This window comes from Larimichthys crocea, chromosome I (assembly GCF_000972845.2).
Source record: "Larimichthys crocea isolate SSNF chromosome I, L_crocea_2.0, whole genome shotgun sequence".
NCBI lineage: Eukaryota > Metazoa > Chordata > Actinopteri > Sciaenidae > Larimichthys > Larimichthys crocea.
In genome coordinates this window covers 29,610,958-29,632,337 of record NC_040011.1, presented here as the reverse complement: position 1 = coordinate 29,632,337, position 21,380 = coordinate 29,610,958, and the positions used below count along the sequence as shown (strand labels likewise).

General features: G+C 40.0%; 1 protein-coding gene across 3 annotated transcripts in view; it reads left to right on the top strand.

Moving 5' to 3' along the window:
- LOC104920006 (neuronal acetylcholine receptor subunit alpha-7) overlaps positions 1–14,265 on the top strand; it is a 29,786-nt gene extending 15,521 nt beyond the window's left edge. For all 3 annotated transcript variants that reach the window (XM_027283941.1, XM_027283899.1, XM_027283875.1), the window contains exons 5-10: positions 635–744; positions 7,839–8,086; positions 8,965–9,159; positions 9,728–9,814; positions 11,906–12,015; positions 12,131–14,265. In XM_027283941.1, the coding sequence (XP_027139742.1) occupies positions 635–744; positions 7,839–8,086; positions 8,965–9,159; positions 9,728–9,814; positions 11,906–12,015; positions 12,131–12,745 (1,365 nt within the window). In that variant the 3' untranslated portion in view covers positions 12,746–14,265. The remainder of the gene's footprint in view (positions 1–634; positions 745–7,838; positions 8,087–8,964; positions 9,160–9,727; positions 9,815–11,905; positions 12,016–12,130) is intronic.
- Positions 14,266–21,380: the final 7,115 nt, after the last annotated feature.

The window sequence follows — 21,380 nt, the reverse complement described above, 5'->3', positions numbered from 1 at the left end:
GCGAGGAGGAGGAAGAGGGAGGAAAAGTGCAGCATATTTAAGTGGCAGTCAACTTGACTGTTAATGGACTTGATGCCAAAAAGAGAAAAAATCCACAGACAGATTCATAGCCTTTAGCCAAATTAGTCTGTGCAACAGCTATAGGACACAGCTTGCTTGGCGCTCACTGTTCAGTAGAGCAGAAATCTCGACTTGATGCTTTGGGAAGTGGGCAAGTTTTTAAGCAGCAGAGAGAAGAAGCATATCTTGCTCAGTAAGCAATGGTGTTGCCTTTTTTTAAACGTGTTTCTGTCCAGGTGTGAAATGAAAGCCTACCTGTGCATGGAATCCACAGCAGAGATATTACATTGAATGTAGCTACAAACATATTTCCTTCCTTAATACTTTAGAGCTGCTGTTTCATTTTGAACATATACTGCAAGCATCATTTTATACCTCCACTTTATTTTCCTTCCTGGCAAGATACAGCCCTTGTTATTTCTACTGAATGTGCCATTTTCTTGTAAAAGTTCAATTAGATTAGTTATCCATTGGACATTATAAGTTTTACTGAGCATGAGAGTTATTGCAACCATTTAAAACATGTAAGATCATCACAAAATCTTGAGTGAAAATCCCTCTCTTTCTGTCTCAGTACTGGACAGACATCTACCTTAGCTGGAATCCAGAAAACTATCCTGGTGTCCAGAACCTGCGATTTCCTTCAGACCAGATCTGGACCCCTGACATCCTCCTTTACAACAGGTCAGAGCTGCTCTCTCCTACTCATCACCCTTTCTTTTAAAGCGGCTGTAGTGATGAACAATCGACTGTAAAGATGGACGACATGACAACTCCCTAAAAGTAAAAAAGCCAAAATATCCTGATCCTGGCTGGCTCCAGTTTGTTCCAGTATGTTAGTGGATGAACACATTTTCAAATCAATGCTAATGTTGCTCCATAAATTCTGGTTGTGTATATATGCAACTATTACTAACATAACATAATAACAATAATCAGTTATTGCAGGTTGAGGTTTGAGAGGTTGTGACTTCTTTTGAGTGTACTATAATTAGTTTTTTTTGCTGTCAAAAATAGGTGTTGAAATCCACCATTGTCAGTCTTCTGCAGCAGATAAACACACCTCTCAAAGACAGCTTGCTTTCTTACTATTTTTATTTTTGGGTGTGTTAAGGTCATTGAAGTGTCTAATCCTTTTGATGTGCTGCAATTTTATTAAATTCTGTCTTTAATCTCCGCAAACCAAAGAAGTGTCAGAGTAACTTTAATCCAATGTGATTTTAAAAAAATAACACCCAATCAAGCCCAAAACTCAGTGACAAGGTGTGGAGGTCCAACCAGTGAAGAGGAGGAGATGATGAAATTAAAGCTGATTAAGAGGCATTGATGTCAAAACGCCGCAGGTTATTTTTCATGACATTCAATCCACACTGGCAGTTTCTTTTAAGAATCAAGGTTAAATACATGAATAATAAATGAGTCTGACTGAGCCTATTGCATTTTTTTATTCAGGTCAGGCTGTTGCTGTTTGCTTACCCAGTGTTCTTAACACTTCTCTGTGCGGCTGTCTCAAATTAATTAGAAATGTGGGCCACTTGTTTTTCTCCAAAAAAAGTGAGAGTGAGAGACGAATGACTGGGACTGAGACTGAGGGGATGGGAAGACGAAAAGATGAATAGATTTAATCACACATACAATGTGTGGAGACTATTGTAAAATAGAAGATGTGATAGATTTGAACACATAAAGCGAGGTAGAACAAGAGGCAGACTGGCACGCAGTTCGTCTTCACTCTTCACTGAGCTTCACTGACTTAATCAATGGAGAGAGGAGGCTCAGATGCTTCTCTTTCTGCCCATATTTCCACCCAGTACACACACTCAAACACAAACGCACACAAGAGCATCACATAAAACATGAGGACAAAACAAAGGTTTGTGGGAATTAACCCAAATTTTAAAAGCTCAGCTTTTAGACCTGCCAGGATTAACCATCCTAATCTCCCTGCTCTCACCCCTCGTTTTTTCCCCATCTCTGCTTTTTACCCTCTGCCTCTACTCCCTAAGTCCCTCCATCATCCATCCCACCTTACTCTCCTCATCTCATTCTATTGTCTCGCTCCCTTTCTCTTTCATAACTCACTGTCTCGCTATAATTCACTCTATGCAATCAACCCTTTTCGCTCTATATTTTATTGTTCCCAGCCTTCACCGACTCCTCTTTATAAATCATCCCATCTACCTGTCTGTGTCTGTCAAGGTGTTCGCATGTTACTCCCGCCTGCTTGTCACAGACTGTTTATGTCCTGCTAGTTTCTTGACTGCCCTTTCTCGTGCTGCATGTTACCTTTTCAAATCTGATCACACATGAACAACAACAGCAACAACCGTGTTTTCTAAAAATACCTATTACGAATTTTCTTTGGCAAATATGTGTTGGAAGAAAAATAAGCACTGCCTGGATTATTTCACTATATCTAATCCTGTATAGGACCCTAATAGAAAAAAACATGAGTTTCACAAGTGTAGAATCAGACATGTTCGTGGTATAATGTTTGCAATTCCCACGTGTCATGATTTCCACATTTGCTCCACATGGTGCAACACGTGGTAACTGCTTTACTACCTGTGAGGACATGAAATGAATGTAGTCTTTCTGTAAGGGGAGTCATAGGAAGAGGTCATACTGCATCTTAGCTTAGCTGGTCAGCATGCTCACATTTGCTATTTAGCACAAAACAGCATGGAAATGTCCAAGACCATGAATATTGATACCGACCCAACAGAACCATAAAACACAAATCATGCCTCTGTTAGTGGCATTGGACATTGTAGGGAAAACAAATAAAACGTGTTGACAGTTTGGAGATGTCAGTAGACATGTTTCCTCGATATATTGACAGAATCCTGTCAGCACTCTGTTGTATGCGAAGGTCATTTTAAAGACAAAACATGTATTCATTGTAACTTCATTGTAAATTGTAAAACTATTTCAGTTTGAGTAATTGTAAAAAAAGAACACAGTGCTGATGTTGCTGGTTTTCAGCTTACCTCGTGGAAAAGATGGACGCTAAAGTGAAGCCGAAGGAGAGGATTCAGTTTATAGCCGAGCCTGAAGGTTTACATGCCCCCTGAGAGATGAAAATTTACAGTTTTCAGCAATAATATGGATGACTGCTGGAAACACACACATGTGCACCTAACTAATTACACCGCATACCTCTAAACTCTTATCTTTCTAATACACAGTAAATATCTGTGTGCACACAAGTTGCAAACAGACACAGTCACCACAGACATACACACTCACACAATTACAGACAGTAATGGTACAACACGCCATTACACAATAGGCTATCCATGCGCAGCCAATAACACGCTACTCTTACTGTGTTGAATAGCAGATGCATTCAGACTCATTAGCATGCTGCTCATACAAGGGCTCGTAAATCCATTCATTCATTTCTATTGTTTTAATATGAAGTTAATGATGTTTAGGAGTGCTGAGGTCAGATGCCGTAATGTGTTCAAAGGAGAGTGAGATTTTAAAAAATCAGATATTGTGTTTGATGAGTCATTCAGATCATATTATCACGGTGTGAACTCTTTCATGTCTTTTTCATATTGCTTTTCATGTTTCATTGTGCTCACATCATGTGACTCACACTGTCTCACAAAGATGTTTCACGCACGGATGGATCTGTACTGCGAGTCATGGATTGCCCATCCAGACCGCATCCATGCAGGCTGCCTTTTGTGATTCACCATATTTACAGATGTGTTTTTGCTGTGATTGACAGCTGACATCCTCCAGTTTAAATGACTGTATGTCCAATGGCTGTTAAGCCGATTCTAATTACTAATCCTTAATCAATTTTATATTTATACATTCCTAATTTAATTCTGCAAAATGTAATATTTTGATATTCGAAAACATTACGTGGCCTCCACTAAAACCAAGGTTCATGTTTACAATGAAGCTCTCCCACTTTATTGATGAGAACCAGCTGTAAACTTTGTTGTTGAATGTGTATGCCAGCCAAGCACGCATTAGTGTGTGTATGAAATTGTGTTTGTATAAAGGATGTCCAGATTTAAAACAGCTATGTAAGCCGTTGACCTTCTCTCTCATTAGAGGGAAAAGTCAATGGTCTCACTTGACTGCGGATCGATGAGGCACATGAAGGACATCCAACTCAGGTATACCACAAACAGAATTCTAATTCAGCCAGCGGGGAAGGTAGACGTACAGCATGGACAGAGCATTGTGCCATGCCGGAAAGGAGAATTAATCAAACAAATGGATAGTTGGAGAGATTCCTTTGTTTGTTTTTTTTGGATGGATGGTTGAATGAATGGACATATGGACAGATTGGATGACATTTCTGTGATCACTCAAATGAATAATCACCGTCTTTGGGGCTGATGTGTATGTTTTCTTAGTGCACTTTGGTCTGGAATGTTGTTTGTAAAGAGGCCATGAAGAAGATGTGACAGTAAAAAAAAAGATCATATTCAGATTTTCTTTATAAAACCGGCTGAATCAGGCTGAATTGAAAGCATATGTGTGAGCTGATGACAGCGCGATTAGCAAGAGCCTGCACTATTATTAGTGTGTTTGTGTACAAAGATGTATTACAGTGCAGATTGAGTGTATCAATTATTGGTATTGTCCTATGGATATTACTTTTTGTTGAGAATTTGAACAGCCAATGCCCAATAGAGAACCCAATGGCATCTTAAAGCATTACAGCAAAGATAATAAAGCTTCAATGATACTTTAATTAGTAACGCAACCTAATTAAATTGCGGTTGGCATAAAACAAAAAAATCTATTTACATTCAAACAATTATGTAAGATTTTTATCTCAACATAATGACTCCAAGCCTTCTGTTCCCTCTTAAAAATGATGATGAAGATGTTTATAAGTAATCCATTCTCCATGGGCGATGTAAGTATATGTTCTCTGCCTCTATAGGAACAAACATCCCACTATAAATTGGAAATATACTGAACTTCTTGCCTGAAGCTTGCTTGACCACGTAGTTAACCACAAAGCCTTAAGCCTGTCAGACAGAGTGCCTAATGCAGGGAACCCCCTCAGGCTGTTTGTTATATCCCTGGGATATGACATCAACATGGATGGAGAGGTCTCTGCTTAATGCAGGTCGAGTAGAACGCGCTGACCACGTGTAGCTATGCATGGCCAAAAGCTTCAGGAAGGCGTTTTCCACATTTTTCAGCTTATTTTTATTCTGATATATAATAAATACATAAAAAGTTTGCAAAGAAATAACTAATCTTATATGGAAAGTATGCTTTAGGATTTTTTTTTGTTGACTAGAAAGAAATTTAAATCATGACTTTAATGGTACATAATATTGTTATTTTACTTGGCTGTCAATTAACACTTTCTTTATAGATCAGTGATGCTTTATTCTGCCCTGCATGTCTCTCTTTCTACCTCACTTTTCTACCTGGCTTTCTTCTTTTTGTCATTGCTGTGTGTGCGCTTCTGTACCTGTGTGAGGACAGCAGCAGGTGTCGAAAGAGTGAGAGGAAAGCTTGGTGACTCATGTCCCATGGTGCAGGAACCTGTGACTGCCACCATTGTCGTTGTCAGTCAGTCAGTCTCTGTTTCCACATTGCTCCACAGTACTCTTTTCCAGCGTGTGTGAGTGTGTTGTACAAACACGACCACTTCTCATTCTCCCAGGGCTATCACGTGTCCACTTGTAGTCAAAATGTGTGCATTTCAAAAAGACCAGCATAGTAAAATTATTTGTCTTAATCGTAAAGAAAAAGTAATTAAACAATAAAGTAAAAATTAAATAAATGCTATAAATACTGATTTCTAATGTATCTTTTTTAGATTACTTTGAGTATCTTGTATTGCACTGTTCTCTTTCTCTACATACATACCTTGTACAGGATGAATTCAACAATACACACATTCACTCCAAGCTGTATTTTATGTAAGCGCTGATTGCAGGAAAGTGCTCACCTTCAGATAAAGTAAGGCCAAAGCTTGTATAATTCATTGCATAGTTCCTTACATAGCCCACACATCTCTTTCCCAGCACCCGGAGCAACAGCTGATAGCAACACACACACACACACACACACACACACGCACAGAGGAGAAATAAATTACAACACTTGAGCCCTGGGGGGGAAAAGGTAAATCACTCAATCTGAGCAAAGGCAGGAGACACATAAAATTAATCCATCTACAAATTCTGTTAAGATGCATGCCACATTCTTTTGTCAGGGCAATCAATAAAAACTCTACACTACTTTACAGTGATATATTTTTTTATTCCTTATGACTACTTAACTGGACTTTTTTTTCCTACACTTGTTAAATTTAAAAATTCAGTTCACTCCATGCAAGCTGTCAACCAGTGAGAAGAAATCCACTATGGGTACACAATTCTGAGAAATGAGAGAAAATATAAAACCCACTCTCTGGCTGATGGTGAAAATAGCGAGAGAAAGTTGTTATGTAATTCTAAATGGGGGCATGTAAATCCAGATGAATTTGAACTAAGACACACAATTAAAGAACAATAGTTTCTCTGTTTGAGGAAAGAGGATAATGTTGATATTGCTTTCATAGTTTTAGAATATACTCTTCTTTATGGACTACAAAACTCGTGTTTTCTTCGGCTACACACATAACAAAAAGTAGCAATGAAGATGAGGAGGAGGAGTGCTTCCTAACAGCTAGTGGCTACAGCGGAGAATCGCTTTCTATGAGAACGGCAGTTTCACCATAAACTGTACAATGAAACAAAGAAGACGCTGCCTAAATTTGTAAAAGTTCAGCCTTTGCCTGTGGCACATTATGTAAGTTCACACTCTAAAAGACATCAGAGGAGCTATTTTTTAATACTTAGAGTTCAGCTGGAAGCCAGAGCTGAAATGGATCCGAAGTTAGGTAGTCGAGGCAATTCCTGTATTGTTCGTAGCTGTCCCTAAAGACTTATAGAGAATACAGATTCTACTTTGTTCAATTGTTTCTTTGGTGGCGGTGTTTGAGAGTCTGACAAGTGAAGGCTTTAAACTTTAACTATTTGAAACCTAACTTATACAGAACCTGTCTGTCGCTGCCTTTATATAATCTTAGCAGATTGTGAGTTGCAGAGCCTTGAAGGAGGCATCTGTGGTGTTGTCATGTCACTGATTTTGTTCGTGGTTTGGCATAACATTGGAATTGAATATTTAATTTCAAGCAAGCTGGTTGCTCTACAGATAGCTGCGTAGACATGTCATCTCACTGCTCGCAGTAAAGAGACTGACACACTTAAACAGATATACACATATACACAGACACTGACAACAGTGAAGGTATGACCTATTCTAACAGACTGCTTTTCTGTTTTTGCCTAAACCAACTGTATTTGATATTTTTAGAATATGGTGTGAAATGAAAGTGAAAAGGGTAATGAACCTACAAAGAATTGCAACCTGAATCTGCAGCTCCATCAGCTTCACAATGCTTTACAGTGAGCTTCAGCTCATTGTTTACCTGTCTGGTCAATAACCTTTCTGCTTTAGGTTGTTCTCACTGCTCTCATTGTGTTGTTTTGGGCCACAGCATGCAGCTGTGAAAGATCTACTGTAACATCACAGTTTTTATTCTTTTATAAGATTATTAAAATACGAGTCTTCATCTTTCTGCAGTATTACAAATTGAACAAACCCATTTTAAAGTAATTTCCAGATTGCAGTGCCCAATGATGTCAAAAACAATTAAAAAGGCAATAAAAAGATTTCAGCAAGCCAGAGTTTTAGCTTGTTGTGATGGTGAAATTACTCTGTTATTCTCTCCCCAGTGCGGACGAGCGGTTCGATGCCACTTTCCACACCAATGTACTGGTGAATGCATCAGGTAACTGTCAGTACATCCCCCCTGGCATTTTGAAGAGCACCTGCTACATTGATGTGCGTTGGTTCCCTTTCGATGTGCAAAAGTGTGACTTGAAGTTTGGCTCCTGGACACACAACGGTTGGCTGCTGGACCTCCAGATGCTAGATGTGGACACATCAACCTACATACCCAACGGGGAGTGGGACCTTGTTGGTAAGATAGACCAACTGCTATTCACTGCAGAATCCAGTGTAATTGTTCTGAGATTAGATGAAAACAAGTCGTGGGATAATGCTTGCCTTAGCTGTCGCTCAGGTGGATCAGGTCTTCTAGTAATCGGCAAGCAGTGGTTCAATTCCTGGCTCCCCCAGCCCATTTGAAATATACTTGAGCAGACACTGAACACCAATTTGTTTCAGATATGTCTAGGTGTGTGAATGTGAAAGGCGCTCTGTGAATAAAAAACAATTTCAACAATTTTCTATGATTTTAAAATATTTAACAAAGCTGAGATATACAAACATAAGACAAAATTTGTTTTTCCACCAATGGGATCAGACCTTGCCTACTTCTTTTGTCCAAAATGATGTCACTTGTATTACTTTTATATACTACTTCTTTTGTCCAAAATGATGTCACTTGTATTACTTTTATATAAACGATTTCATGATGAAACATAATTTTGATAGTTGTAGCTGGATGAACTGGAAAAGGGAGAATTTTTGGAAGACCTCCCAAGCGGGTTGTTTCCAGCTGGAACAGAGTAGCAGCCGATTCCAGTGCCTGCACCCCTGGGGTAATGGTTTGCTAGAAATGGGTGACAGACAGCACCAGATGGCATGCAATAGGAATGTTTGACACATTGGCAGTTGTGTAGCCAGGCCATATGTGAGAGCAGCTCACCACATCTCAGAGTTGGAGTTCAAGGTGAGACTGTTCTTGCTGAACATTTATATAAGAATATGAAGATGAGATGGAGAGGGAGATGATCACTACAGTTGTTAAATACGGTAATTAGTCAGATCGTTTTCTGTTTTACACATTAATGCACAAAAATCGACCTGACCTGTATGTGTGTGCTCCTCTCTTAGGTGTGCCAGCAAAGCGCAATGAGCTTTACTATGACTGCTGTAAGGAGCCTTACCCCGATGTGACATTCACAGTCACAATGCGCCGCAGGACGTTATATTACGGCCTCAATTTGCTCATCCCCTGTGTGCTGATCTCCGGCTTGGCCCTGCTGGTCTTCTTGCTACCTGCAGACTCTGGGGAAAAGATTTCTCTGGGTGAGGGCGGCTTACACACACAAATGTTTGACGGAAAAAGATTTTTGTATCACAATGATTCAAAATTGGAATGATTTTTTAAAACAACACAAGTAGTTTGTTTAAAGGTGAAACTCAAAGTCACGGCTGTACACCAATAAATAAAGGCAGCAGAGTGCACTCAGATATTTCTGCATGCATATTTGTCTACAAATGTGTCCATATGAATTATATAGCGAGCCATAAATACATGCATGTCAACGCACCTTAGAATAATTGAATTTCAAAGTAAGAGTCTTTCCACTAAATCCATTTTGGAATTCTATCAGTGCCAGTAAGTTTGATGAATAGCTATTCAGCGGATGACCTGTCGCCATTTACATAGAGTGTGTGAGGGATTCGTGTAGCTGTAACCTACCTTGGACACATCAGAGGAGTCAGCAGCTGATAAATAGTAGTAGTCATGACAACATAACTGATTACATATGTAAGTAATTACAGGACTGATTTCATACACCAGTGACCCTGATCACATCATTATGTACTTTATGTGTTCATGTTCTCTCCCTCTTTTTGTCTCTGTCTCAAGGCATCACTGTGCTCCTTTCGCTCACTGTCTTCATGCTCCTGGTAGCAGAGATCATGCCTGCCACATCCGACTCTGTTCCTCTCATCGGTGGGTTAAATTAATTTATCTGCATGTAACATATCTGAGTGTGCGTGAATGCAGAATCAGTGACATTGGCACACCTGAAAAGGGAAGCCTCTGTTGCAGGTACAACAGAAGAAACAGAGGCAATGCTCCTTAGAAAACGATCAGTTCAGTATATCAATGCAGACATTACTGACCACTCCACGGTAACTGCTGAACTGAGTTTGTCTTGCAACTCAAGTACTGCAGTAAAATAAAACAAATATTGCTTATTGAGTGTTTTCAATGTAGGTAATTGCCAGATCTCTCTGTATATAATACTGTATACACTCTCCTGAAAACATAATATATAAAACTCATGTTGGTGTGTGGCTAGGCTTTGGTTTAAACAGCCTGGGGGTGTCTATACATCTTTCACACTGCCCCCAGATGATGTGTGGAGTACATTTGGTGGCCTGAACTAAAGCTGTCAGCACCATTAATAGGCTGTGAAATGTCTGATTCTCCTCTGGAGGAGGCAAGAAAGGAACAGAGGATAGAAGAAGAAATAATGGATGAAGGGAGGACGAGGCCAAGGGCTAAAGTTCTGAGAGAGAAAGGCTTTTTGGAGCAAGTGAAGAGGCAGGCGTGTCAGCAGGGTTAACACTTGTAATTCATCACCGAGAGCTTACCAGGCCAAGAAGAAATGTGTCTTTTTGTCTTTTATGTGTGTGAGGGAGTGTGTTTATGCTTTGAATTATGACAGCAATCCTGTATCTAATATGTCACACCAGTTCACACAGTCAAAGTGAAATATATTGTACTTTGCAATAGTACATTATGTAAGAGTAAGTAGTGTTTGGCCATGCTGAACATTGCTGTCAATACATCAATGCAATGATAACTGTCCTCACTGATAAAAGCTTGATACATACTTCATCAGAAGAGTGATTAATCTGTTTTTTTTATTATTATTATTTGTCATGACCTCAACACAAGGCCAAACGGGTACACGTTTAGTAGTCTTGTTAAAATGAATAATGTTCCTTTACAACACAGTGGCCGAATGTGGATATGAGTTGTTGTAGCTGCTTGAACTCGACTCTAAATTTCTAAAGCAAGTGCTGCCAGAATCAGGCTGTATGTCTTTTATCACCAGCCCGTAATCACCAGATAAGCATAGTGTGTTTGTTTCATTTAAGTTGATTTAGTTAGACTTCTTATCTGGCTCAAGCCCTTTGGCCCAGTTCATTTTCATTTTAATCCATTTTTAAATTAGTTCATCAACAACGTGGTTTGTGAGTCAAGGTCCCACAATTATGTATTGACTTATTATTCATCATATCTGTAGACAGTCTTCTGACTCTTTTCCATAAAGAAAACCAAAGTAAACAGTAAACAGACTCTCATAAACACACCATTTTCTGTGTCCTTGTTTCTTCCCTCATCTCTCTCCTCATCTTTTTGTTTTATCATTTTCTGGTTCATCTTTTTTTCCCCCCATCTCCTCTTGCTTCATCACCCCTCCCTGTTTTTATCTTTCTTTCCATGATCCCAACAAACGAGGCCATAACCCCCTGACCTCATGAAGTCACATGAATTTTGACTTTGCTGTCTAGTTGTGTTTATCTGTTAGCATTCTTTGCCCACTAGTAAACAGGAGAACAGAGGGCAGGCCCTCAGATATACTGTGTGTATATGTGTGGAAAAGAGCACAGTGTTCAGTTAATGCTCTCCTCCTCTCTCACTGTTCCCTCATGTGGGTGAAAACATCCCTCCAGAACCAGCACTAATCTCTCTCTCTCTCCTCTTCCTCTTTCCTCCTCTACAGTTTTTTTTTTTAAGTTAGCTCTCTGTTTTGTCACGATTTATGCACATATTTTATTTCCCCATTTTGAATGCAAGTGTGCATCTCTTCCCCCTGGCAATCTAACCTAACACACAAAATGATCAAATTCACTTTCCTTTCATGTTAGGGTATGAAATCAACCAGTTTATGGAGTTAATTCAAGCTCAATGTTTTACCTGCTCGTGTGAGCATGAGATCTGAGTTGCATGAGATATGCATGACTATGACTTTTAATTGTATCTCTAAGGAATAAAAACACATGTTGATGTTTTCTGTGTACTGTGCAGCCCAGTACTTTGCCAGCACCATGATGATTGTGGGAATGTCTGTGGTGGTGACAGTTATCGTCCTGCAGTTTCACCATCATGACCCTCAGGGAGGCAAGATGCCCAAGTGGGTGAGTGACTAAAACTGATTTAATTCAGATAATTAGCACTGTTGCCATTTATAACACTTATCTTACATACAGATAAATGTGTTATTGTGTGTGTACTTACACTCTCTATTGTCAGGTTCGTGTGGTTCTGTTGAACTGGTGTGCCTGGTTTCTACGTATGAAACAACCGGGTGATGAGCGCAAGCGGCCTGGTCCCAAGTACCGTCACGCCTCCCAGCACCACTCCAGTACCAGCTCCATAGAGATGGGCACTGTACCAAGCATCAGTGTGCCCCTCTCTCAGACATCCTGCCCACCTTGCCCCACAGGCACCTCCAATGGTTCCATGAGCCTCTACTTCAGCAACTACCATCCCATAGACAGCTCACACTGCCCACCTTCTAGCGACTCCGGGGTAGTGCTAGGAGGGCGCGCCCATGGCTCCATCGGTGAAGAGGCTGAGCCACCTGGAGGAGTTGGTGTCGGAGGCCTGGGGATGGGAATTGGAGGGGCAATGGGCGTCAGCCCCCCACCAGAGATCCAGCGCATCTTGGAGGAGGTCTCATACATTGCGCGGCGGTTCCGGGACCAGGATGAGGCTGAGGCCATCTGCAGCGAGTGGAAGTTTGCAGCAGCAGTGGTGGACCGGCTGTGTCTGGTTGCCTTCTCTCTTTTCTCCATCATTTGCACCTTCACCATCCTCATGTCAGCGCCCAACTTCATAGAGGCTGTTTCCAAGGACTTTACATAGCTGGTTGCAGCAGCAGGCGAGAGATTAGGGATAAAGAAGAGATTAAAAGAGAAAGAGGGTGGGGGGGAAGAGTGCAGTATGTGGTCCCCAACCTACAGTCTGGCACCCTGAGGGAAATTATGAGAAAAATGATGATATGTCTGGGAACTCAAGAAAGTAAATTGAGGACTGTTGCTCTGCCAAGCTGCTGATTCATGTAGCCAATTGAATCAATCAGGAAATAAACTTCATTACAAAGGCACATCAGTATGTTACTCACCAAATTAAACATACATTCATCATCCCACTCTGTCTTGATGTCAGAGACACTGTTCACATCTAGAAGAAAATATGTTGAGCAGGCTGGGGAGACTAGAGGCATAAGGTTGGGAATGATTGGAGCAGTAGAGGAGAGCACTGTATAGCTTTTCTTTTTCTTCACATTGAGTAAGATAACAATAAGGGGAACATAATGTCACTGCTAATTGTCTTTATCCTGAAAACAGTGTAAATATCATTGTTTTATTAGCAGTACTCATTTAAAAAACAGCTTCATTTACTCTACAGTGACACACACACAGGACCAAAGCCCACCTCTCCACTGCTGTAGTACGTTTCAGTCATCTCAGCTGTTGTTGTCCTGTATGTACAAACACATATGTACAAATATCGCGTCGGTCTGAGCTCACGCACCAACTGTTTCCCTTCTGAACTCTTAAGTCACAGACTTTCTGATGATGTACCATCACTGTAACGATGTTTGGTTAGTTACTAAAACGAGATGTTACACTGTGAATTTTAACATTTTTGTTTTAAGTCTTCGGAGCAATGGACAATTTGATTGCTTAGACAGTCTAGATGCAGTATGCTCATTTAAGATCACATTTTACTTTGTCTTGCCTGTTTTATTTTAGCCAATAGACTGCAATGTAACAGTTTGGGACAGTGTATTAATTAAACATCCAGTGTATTGTATCAAAAAGAACTGTACTGGCTGGTTTGTTGACCAGAAACAACAAATGCACAGATGTCTCTCTAAACTTCAGTTAAATACTTTATGTTGAACTGTACAGTGCATTTTTAGTCATTGATTTAACTGTAGTAAAAGTTGTGTAAAAGTTGTCTAACTGCTGTAAAAATACACGTATTCATCAACTTTTAAAAAAGTAGCTGGAATTTGTGTTTGTTGAACATCACTGCAACATCACTGAAGATGAAGAGCAATGTGACTTTGAACCTCTGATACCACAGACGATGGTGGGTAAAAGGCTGGACAGCAGGAGGAAAACTTCACAACCCCATCCACCACCATATCACTGGAGAATATACTGTAGATTTATAAAAGGCCCCAGTGTCAGTAAGTTTAGTCTGTGTTTAGAAGGAGCCGAGTGACTGATTCATACGACAAAGCTGTTGTCGTGTTTAGTTCCACCTCCACCTCCCAGCCACCTCTTTGTCGTAGCTACAGTCATTGGTATCTTTATCTCTTTCTCTGTTATTCCAAGTGTGAGTTTTTCGCGCTCTATGTCAATAAAAGTTTATTTATTCTCTGTATAATAGGCTCTGGATAGTTCTGTGGGGTCAGAGTGTGGAGGGAGGGGGCTGCTTGGTTCAGTCTTGGGGAAAACCAGTTTATTGCTACAAGGTTCACCTCAGAAATGATAAAGTAAATAAACAAACACAACTACCACCTTAGACCGTACAACTCTCTGTACAGCTACACGGTTAAACACAGCTTTTGCACAACTTACTGTGCAGAACGCCAACAAGTAGTTACAAGTCCATGCTGCTTTACTGCGACTTGCCAAATTGCAGGAACAGCTCACCCAGATGTCTGAATGCAAAATTAATAAAGATAATGTGAAAATAAATAGGAATAAGTAATGAAACAGTTGCAGTAATAGCATAAATGTCAGCATCAGTGTCCTCACTGATTATCAGGAAGACTAATGAGACATTAACGTGTCTGCTGTTTGTGTCACACGGGGTTCTAAATCTCCAGCTCCAGCATCACAATGATATATTCACTGCCATCATGTTAATGAGATGGGATCTGCAAACCTTGATAGAAAGTCAAATTTAACTAGGAGTAATTTGCCTGAGCTTTTCAGTCAGGTCAAATATTGTGTAAAAAATTCCCTTTATTTCAGTAAAGCTCTGGTTTTCTAAGGCGGGCGTAGAAAATGTTCTTTGCTCTCAGCTAATCAAAGGAAATAAAAAAGGACATTGAATGAGAGAGGAAATCAAACAGACATCTGAGCTGCAATATGACCCAAAAAGCATGCAAGACGATGAATGTGGGGCATGTTTTCCTTCTGTGATCTAGGAAATATGCTCCGATTTCTTTTTTTTTGCGAGGCGTCCTCTCAACTTCCAATTGTTTGATGTTTTGTGGATGAACCCCAATCAACAAGTCAGGGCCCTCAATTTGGGTGGAATGGTTGATGCATTTACTCCTTTAAGAGAGTTTTATTTTATTAAGTCTGCAGACTCGAGATCGATCAAAACTCCAATACATGTCCAATAGTTGAAACTACAGTACAGTCATCTGTAAATCTGCTTGCTCTGGTTTTAGTGACAGGCGCACAAATATTTGCTATCTATTTAGACCAAGCAAGGAAGGAAGTTTAACTTACAGGTGCAGAATTCTTTTTGATCTAGGAAAATACTAAAAAAACATTGGCTGAAAATACCTGCTGGACATTACAGTACAGCCAATGCCCCTCTGTGTGTGTGTGGGTGTGTATACTCATAGGGACACTAAAGTGCTGAGTTATGCCTCTTGCACTGTGTCAGTATTTAATCATTTATTAAATGGGCATGGGAATAAAAAATGAGTGAAACAGTCCATGACGGAAGCAGATTAAAGTACTGCAGCTCATGGGCAAAGGGATACGCAGTACTTTAAACAAACTTTTATCCCAATCCCAGTTAGACTAGATGGTTACGAATAGTAATGTTAAATTTATGTGTGTATTTAGTGCCCGAAGGCTCTTATTTTAAAATTTGGGCTGACAAGCAGCCTCTCTATACATACTGTCTCACAGGTCCTCCTCTGTTTTCTTCTGCTTAGCTTAGTTACACTCTTGAGGTTTTGGAGTGTGTGTTTGTGTGTCTGTTAGTGTGTGTAGAGCCCCAAACTGCGTAAGTGTCCATGTGCTGAAAACAATATTGTGCAACCAAAAACATACAGTACAATATTTAGAATGATTTTGATTCATGACCAGTGAGATAAGCACACTGAAATGTCAGTTGCCATCACATTTTTTAAGGATTTCTCAAACCTAGATTTGAACAGAGGAATGATAAGTCTCAAGTCATACATATAATTAATTATTATATAGGAAAATTGTACAGCAAAGCGACAATAGTATAGCATAAAACAAAGTTTTTTTTCTAAATGACTACAAACACAAAACTTTATAAACATTTATAATAATTTAGAAACTTTACTGATATCTGCTTTAACTAACACACAGACAAATGTGACTGAAAACATTACCTCCTTGGTAGAGTTAATACCAGTCTATCTAAGTCAATACCATTTAAGTCAAAATTTCACAAGTTCACATTTGGCATGGATTAACTTCAGCATTGCAACTTTCATTATTGTTGTTAGAACAAAAGTGGGTGAAAGGACACTAGTGTCATCTTGGTAAACAGAAACCTCTAACAAACATTATAGTAATAAAGACTATTTTTAACATATACTTATGACAGCATATGACCTCAATGCTGTATATATACAACATAGAAAACAAGAAAGTATTATTAAAAAAACACTGACAGTCCATGAATTTACATCAAATAAGTGACATAGTTATTATGTTATAGTTAAAAAAACTACATTTTGGATGTGTTTAAAAGGTAAAAACTGTCTACACATGACTTTGTATGACTGCAGCAAACTGAACACAAAGTTTGTCATAAGAGAAAAGTCAGATGTTCTGTCTCAGTTTACCCTTGCGATTATTCAGATAAAACACAATATAACATTCAAATACACGCCCCATGAATCAAAGATCACATCAATCACCATATTATGCCTTATATTAAGATTACCTTCTTCACATCATTACAGATTGGCTTTTTTTTTTACTGTCAAAATACTATTCTTTCTAGAGTAACACTCAAAGTATGACAGAAATAAACAGTTTTATAAGATTGTAAATGTATTTTCATATTGGGTAAATTATGGTGATAATAAAGAAAAATCCTGGAGGAAAATGGTCTTTGTTGACTTTTTATGTATGCTGGCTATAAACAAATGCAAAAAGATTGTTTTTCTCCGGAAAAGTTTCTCCAGAATTTGCAAATTTTTGCCTTTCATGTCCCCCACATGTCATATTATGTCTGAAAATTAGATAACAGTCTTGGGGAAACCAAACCATTGGAACAGATGTGTACATAGCAAACCCCCTTGAGGAAGAACAGCTCAGTGGCCAGACGTGAAATATTCAGCCCACCTCCACAGTCAAAATGCTCTGAGATGACAACATGTAAACAAGTGTTGTTTTTATGTTGTTGTTGTTTTGTTGTTGTTGTGTTTGTTACAGTTGTGGTTATGTGAGGCCCCAACGGAGGCTCTCATGTGTGGATCTGAAGATTTAGAGCCTAATGTGGCAAAGGTGCAAGACTTGGCGTCTGGAGGCCTCACACAGGTGCAAACTGCAACAAAACATGCTTGTACTCCATCAATATAACAGATTCAAACACACGGTGCACGGCGGGGGCCTGAGTGAGACCAGATTGCATGTTCACGGATGTCAAACGGTCAGACTGCTGAGCCCAGTGGCAGCTTATGTATACTTCACAGGGAATCAAAAAGTTATGACCAAAACAAGACGCTTTTCTTTTCTTCTGCGGAACAGATTAAACTCTTGTCTGTGATGGTTAATAATGCATTTTGAAATCAGAACCATACAGAGGTCACAGGGGCTATAGGGCAAAGTGAGAAAAGGGCAGGAAAGTAATGAAATCCATTAAAAAGTTATGGGTTGGCTCAGTCTTATTACCATCCAATATGGCCATGACCTCTGCCTGCTGAACTGCTGGCCCAGCATTATTAGTTAAAAGAAAAACCAAGCTATGCGTTTATGTGTAGCAGTTGGATTGTGGGTTTTTACAGTTGGTTGGTGGACTCCAGCAGCCAAATGCTATTCCTTCCTCAGCACACAAAGAAACATGTCAGCTCTGCGGCAGAGGCACGGGACATCACCACCTTACCCTCTTGCTCCCACTTCACGTTTTCATTCCGCCCAATAAATCCACCTTCCCCACAATCCCCTGGGGATGCAGTTGAGAAACAACCCTGCTGGAAGCTGCTACCACACCAATGACCACTTTCCCCTCCTTGCCCTGCAAGTTGTCCAGCCACCTGCCTGTCCTCACGTCTAAACAGTCTCTCACCTTCACACATATAACAGTCAAAACAGTGCCGTGGTGTCTCACTTTCTATTCATATATACTATTTTTGTTTGGCTGTTGATCATTTGTTTGCTTTATTCTTTTAGCCATGCGAGTGACCTGGCTCTACGACTACTTCAGAAATTGTCGGAAGTGTTCTCTTCACTTATTGTCTCTATTTTCTATTTTGTATTCTATTTCGCTGTCTTTGCTCTGCTATTCCGTTTCAGTAATCCATTAAGGAATTATTTAATCAATTCTGTCGTGACACTTCATTACTGAATAAGGTGTGATTCATTTCCGTGGGTGGGAAAAAGTTACACCCTGAATGTTAATGTGACGCTTCGCCAAATGAGAGAGTAGCAGCGTGGTGGCTGGGTATGGAGTCTGTCATCCATCAGCCTCATCTGTTCCACTTTCCTCATGGTTTTCCGACAGACAGAGCCCACCTCCTCTCTGTGGGCCAGAGGTCTAAATAACTATTTACTCGGCTCCGTCTGCAGGCTGGAACCAAAACATGAGTTTTATATGTGAGACATGTAAACCCCCCTGAAGAGATATGGCAGCAATAAATGAGTCATATGAATCATATCCGTATTCATGGCACACAAAACAAATGAGCACTGCAATTACAAATACGTACAAAGTCTGCAAGTGGTGATCTTGCCAAGTTTCAAGGACAACCACAGAGATGGTAGATTTCTGAAATTGTTATTAAGAGTATTACGTCTACAATTTAGATTCAAGTTTCATAATCTGAAACCAACACTGCAAAAACAGAGAGAAGCAAGAACGAAGCCTTTGAACTTTACTCTGGGAATGATGCCATCACATCACAGTGTTTAAACAATCTCATCTAATTGAAGTTAAGTTTCAGTGTGCCAGGAGTTTAACGGATCGGCTGCAGGTCACACTTTTGATGGCTGCATTGACAGGAACTCATTCAGCAGCAAATATGAGATGATGCATGACTCATAATCCGCAAGCATGAAGTAATCTGAGTGAATGCGCATTTGGATTATCGGTCTGGAACAGTCTAGTCGTGAACACTTCTAAACTGGTTTATTGAGGGGTCATGAAAGAGCTTCAGCTGTGTGGAGATGCAGTGTATCAGCGTTTGACTCAGTGCTGTCAGGATGATAAGTAACTCATAAGTCATAAGTCACTGAACTTTCAGGACCAACTAGTAGGTGCAGAGCATTACAGCTTCAGACAGATTCTGTCTTCAGCAGCAGTTAATTTGGTGACCTGAAAACCTTGCTGTGAGCCAGAGTGGCTTTTAGCAAAGTAGAGCTGTCTACCATAGGTAACACTGACTATGCACAAGTACCTCATACAACCACATTCAAAACCCTCTCCTTTTAGCTTACACGACTACTAGAGCTTAGGTGTGATTAAATACCTTCAAAGCTAGTGACATCTTACCAGTCTGTACTTGCTGTTCTTTGTGTTCAGTGCAGACTATTGGACAGAGCCCGAGTGACATCCTTTGGCTTTTGAGGCCGGAAATATGCAGCGCCGCCATGTTGCTGCTTCTTCAACCTACCGGTTAATCGAAATATCAGCAAAGACGTGGATCATCTGCGGACCTAAGGTGGGCCGAATGACGCCTGGGTGCTCAAATAAGCCATCTGTAACGGTACTTACCTGTCAATTAAGCAGCGACGCTGTTAATTATGTGCAACTATAAGCCTAAATATCATTTTGACAAGTGTGTTTAAAAAAAATGAACCCCCCGCAAAGTTGTCATGACGGAAAATTAGCTACCGGAGCCAAAACCGTTGCCTGAACCGGCTGTAAACAGGTTTATTTCTGCTGTGAAGCTAAAGGGCATTTAATACGAGCACTTATGGAGGCTGACTCAGTGAACTGTTTAAACATTATAGGCCTACCTGACAAACCCGGCTTTATTGATCAGTGTAACAATATGCTAAATCCAGACAGAAGCCATGACAAAGTCTAAAAAAATTTTTATTTTCCCATGCATATTCGCCAAAAATGATGCATTGTTTCACAAAGCCTATTTTTAAAGCTTTGTTGGTGTCGTGTTTTCACTCACCCTGTCTGTGTCACAGCTGTGTGACTGACTGCACGTTCTATCTCTGGTGTAGGGTCCGTAGGGATTAGGCTCCCAGAACAAGTAGGCCTAGCGCTCTGTTACGTGAAATTCCATCAAACCAAATTAATGCAAATGACCTTTGCAAAGCTGCAAAGCTCACAGAACATATTTAACACACACACCACACACACTTGCTGAAGAATTAATGACTGGGTGCACACATTAACACAACAGTATTTCCAATGCAGACTTGCACACATGCATGCTCACGCACACATGCACTTTAACAGGGAAGATAATGGTCTCATCTTAGTGTCTGTCCATTTGCTAATGTCCCATATTGCATGCTTGGTTGAATTCAGCCCTTATGCCTGTTGCATCCTCTCAATGAGTCACAAATGCGAGAGCGTCCCTTGTGTGTAAATGGAGCATCTCAGTTGGAGAAAAAAAAGCTTATCTTAAATAGATTTCCTCATACAATCATTTGTAACCGCAACTATATTTGATTATTTCCTGAATTTGCAAATGTAATATTCTTTCTTCATGCTTCATCAAATCTTACTTAAGTCAGTTATTTAATTTCCCAGAATACATTTTCAACAATCTGTGTGCATGAACTTCAACTCAGATGCTTAAATGTTATGATGGGGATTTTCCTTCCTCTCATAGTCCAACCAACCTGCACAGATGATTGCAATCTCCCAGCCTCTGCCAGATTATTTAGTCATCGTCAACATCATTTCACACCTTGTGCCCTCATGTCCAAGTAATATATCCATGCAAAAAAGTGATTATGAAACAGTTTCAACCACCACCTTGAACAAGATAAAAAAAAAATGCTGAACACCTCATTTTGGGGAGAACATAACTCAACGTTTTTTCCTTTAATTCATTTTTTCCCATTGTAACTGCCCTCTGGCTCCACTCCCCTGCAAGTGTGAAACAATTTGAAGAATTGTCTGACATTTCTTGAAGTTAAATTGGGCAAGTTCGCCTGAACACCCAGCGGAAGCATAAAAGATGAGAAGTACTTCTTCCAAAAACTCCCTCTTCTTATCTCTCCTCAAGCTATGTAGGTTGACTTAGTCCTAACTGTAGGAAGCTTGGAGACTGTGCAAGGAACATCAAAGACTGCATGGTGAATTACAGGAATAAAGTCACGTTTCTGTGGCACTAGTCAGTTTAAGAGAA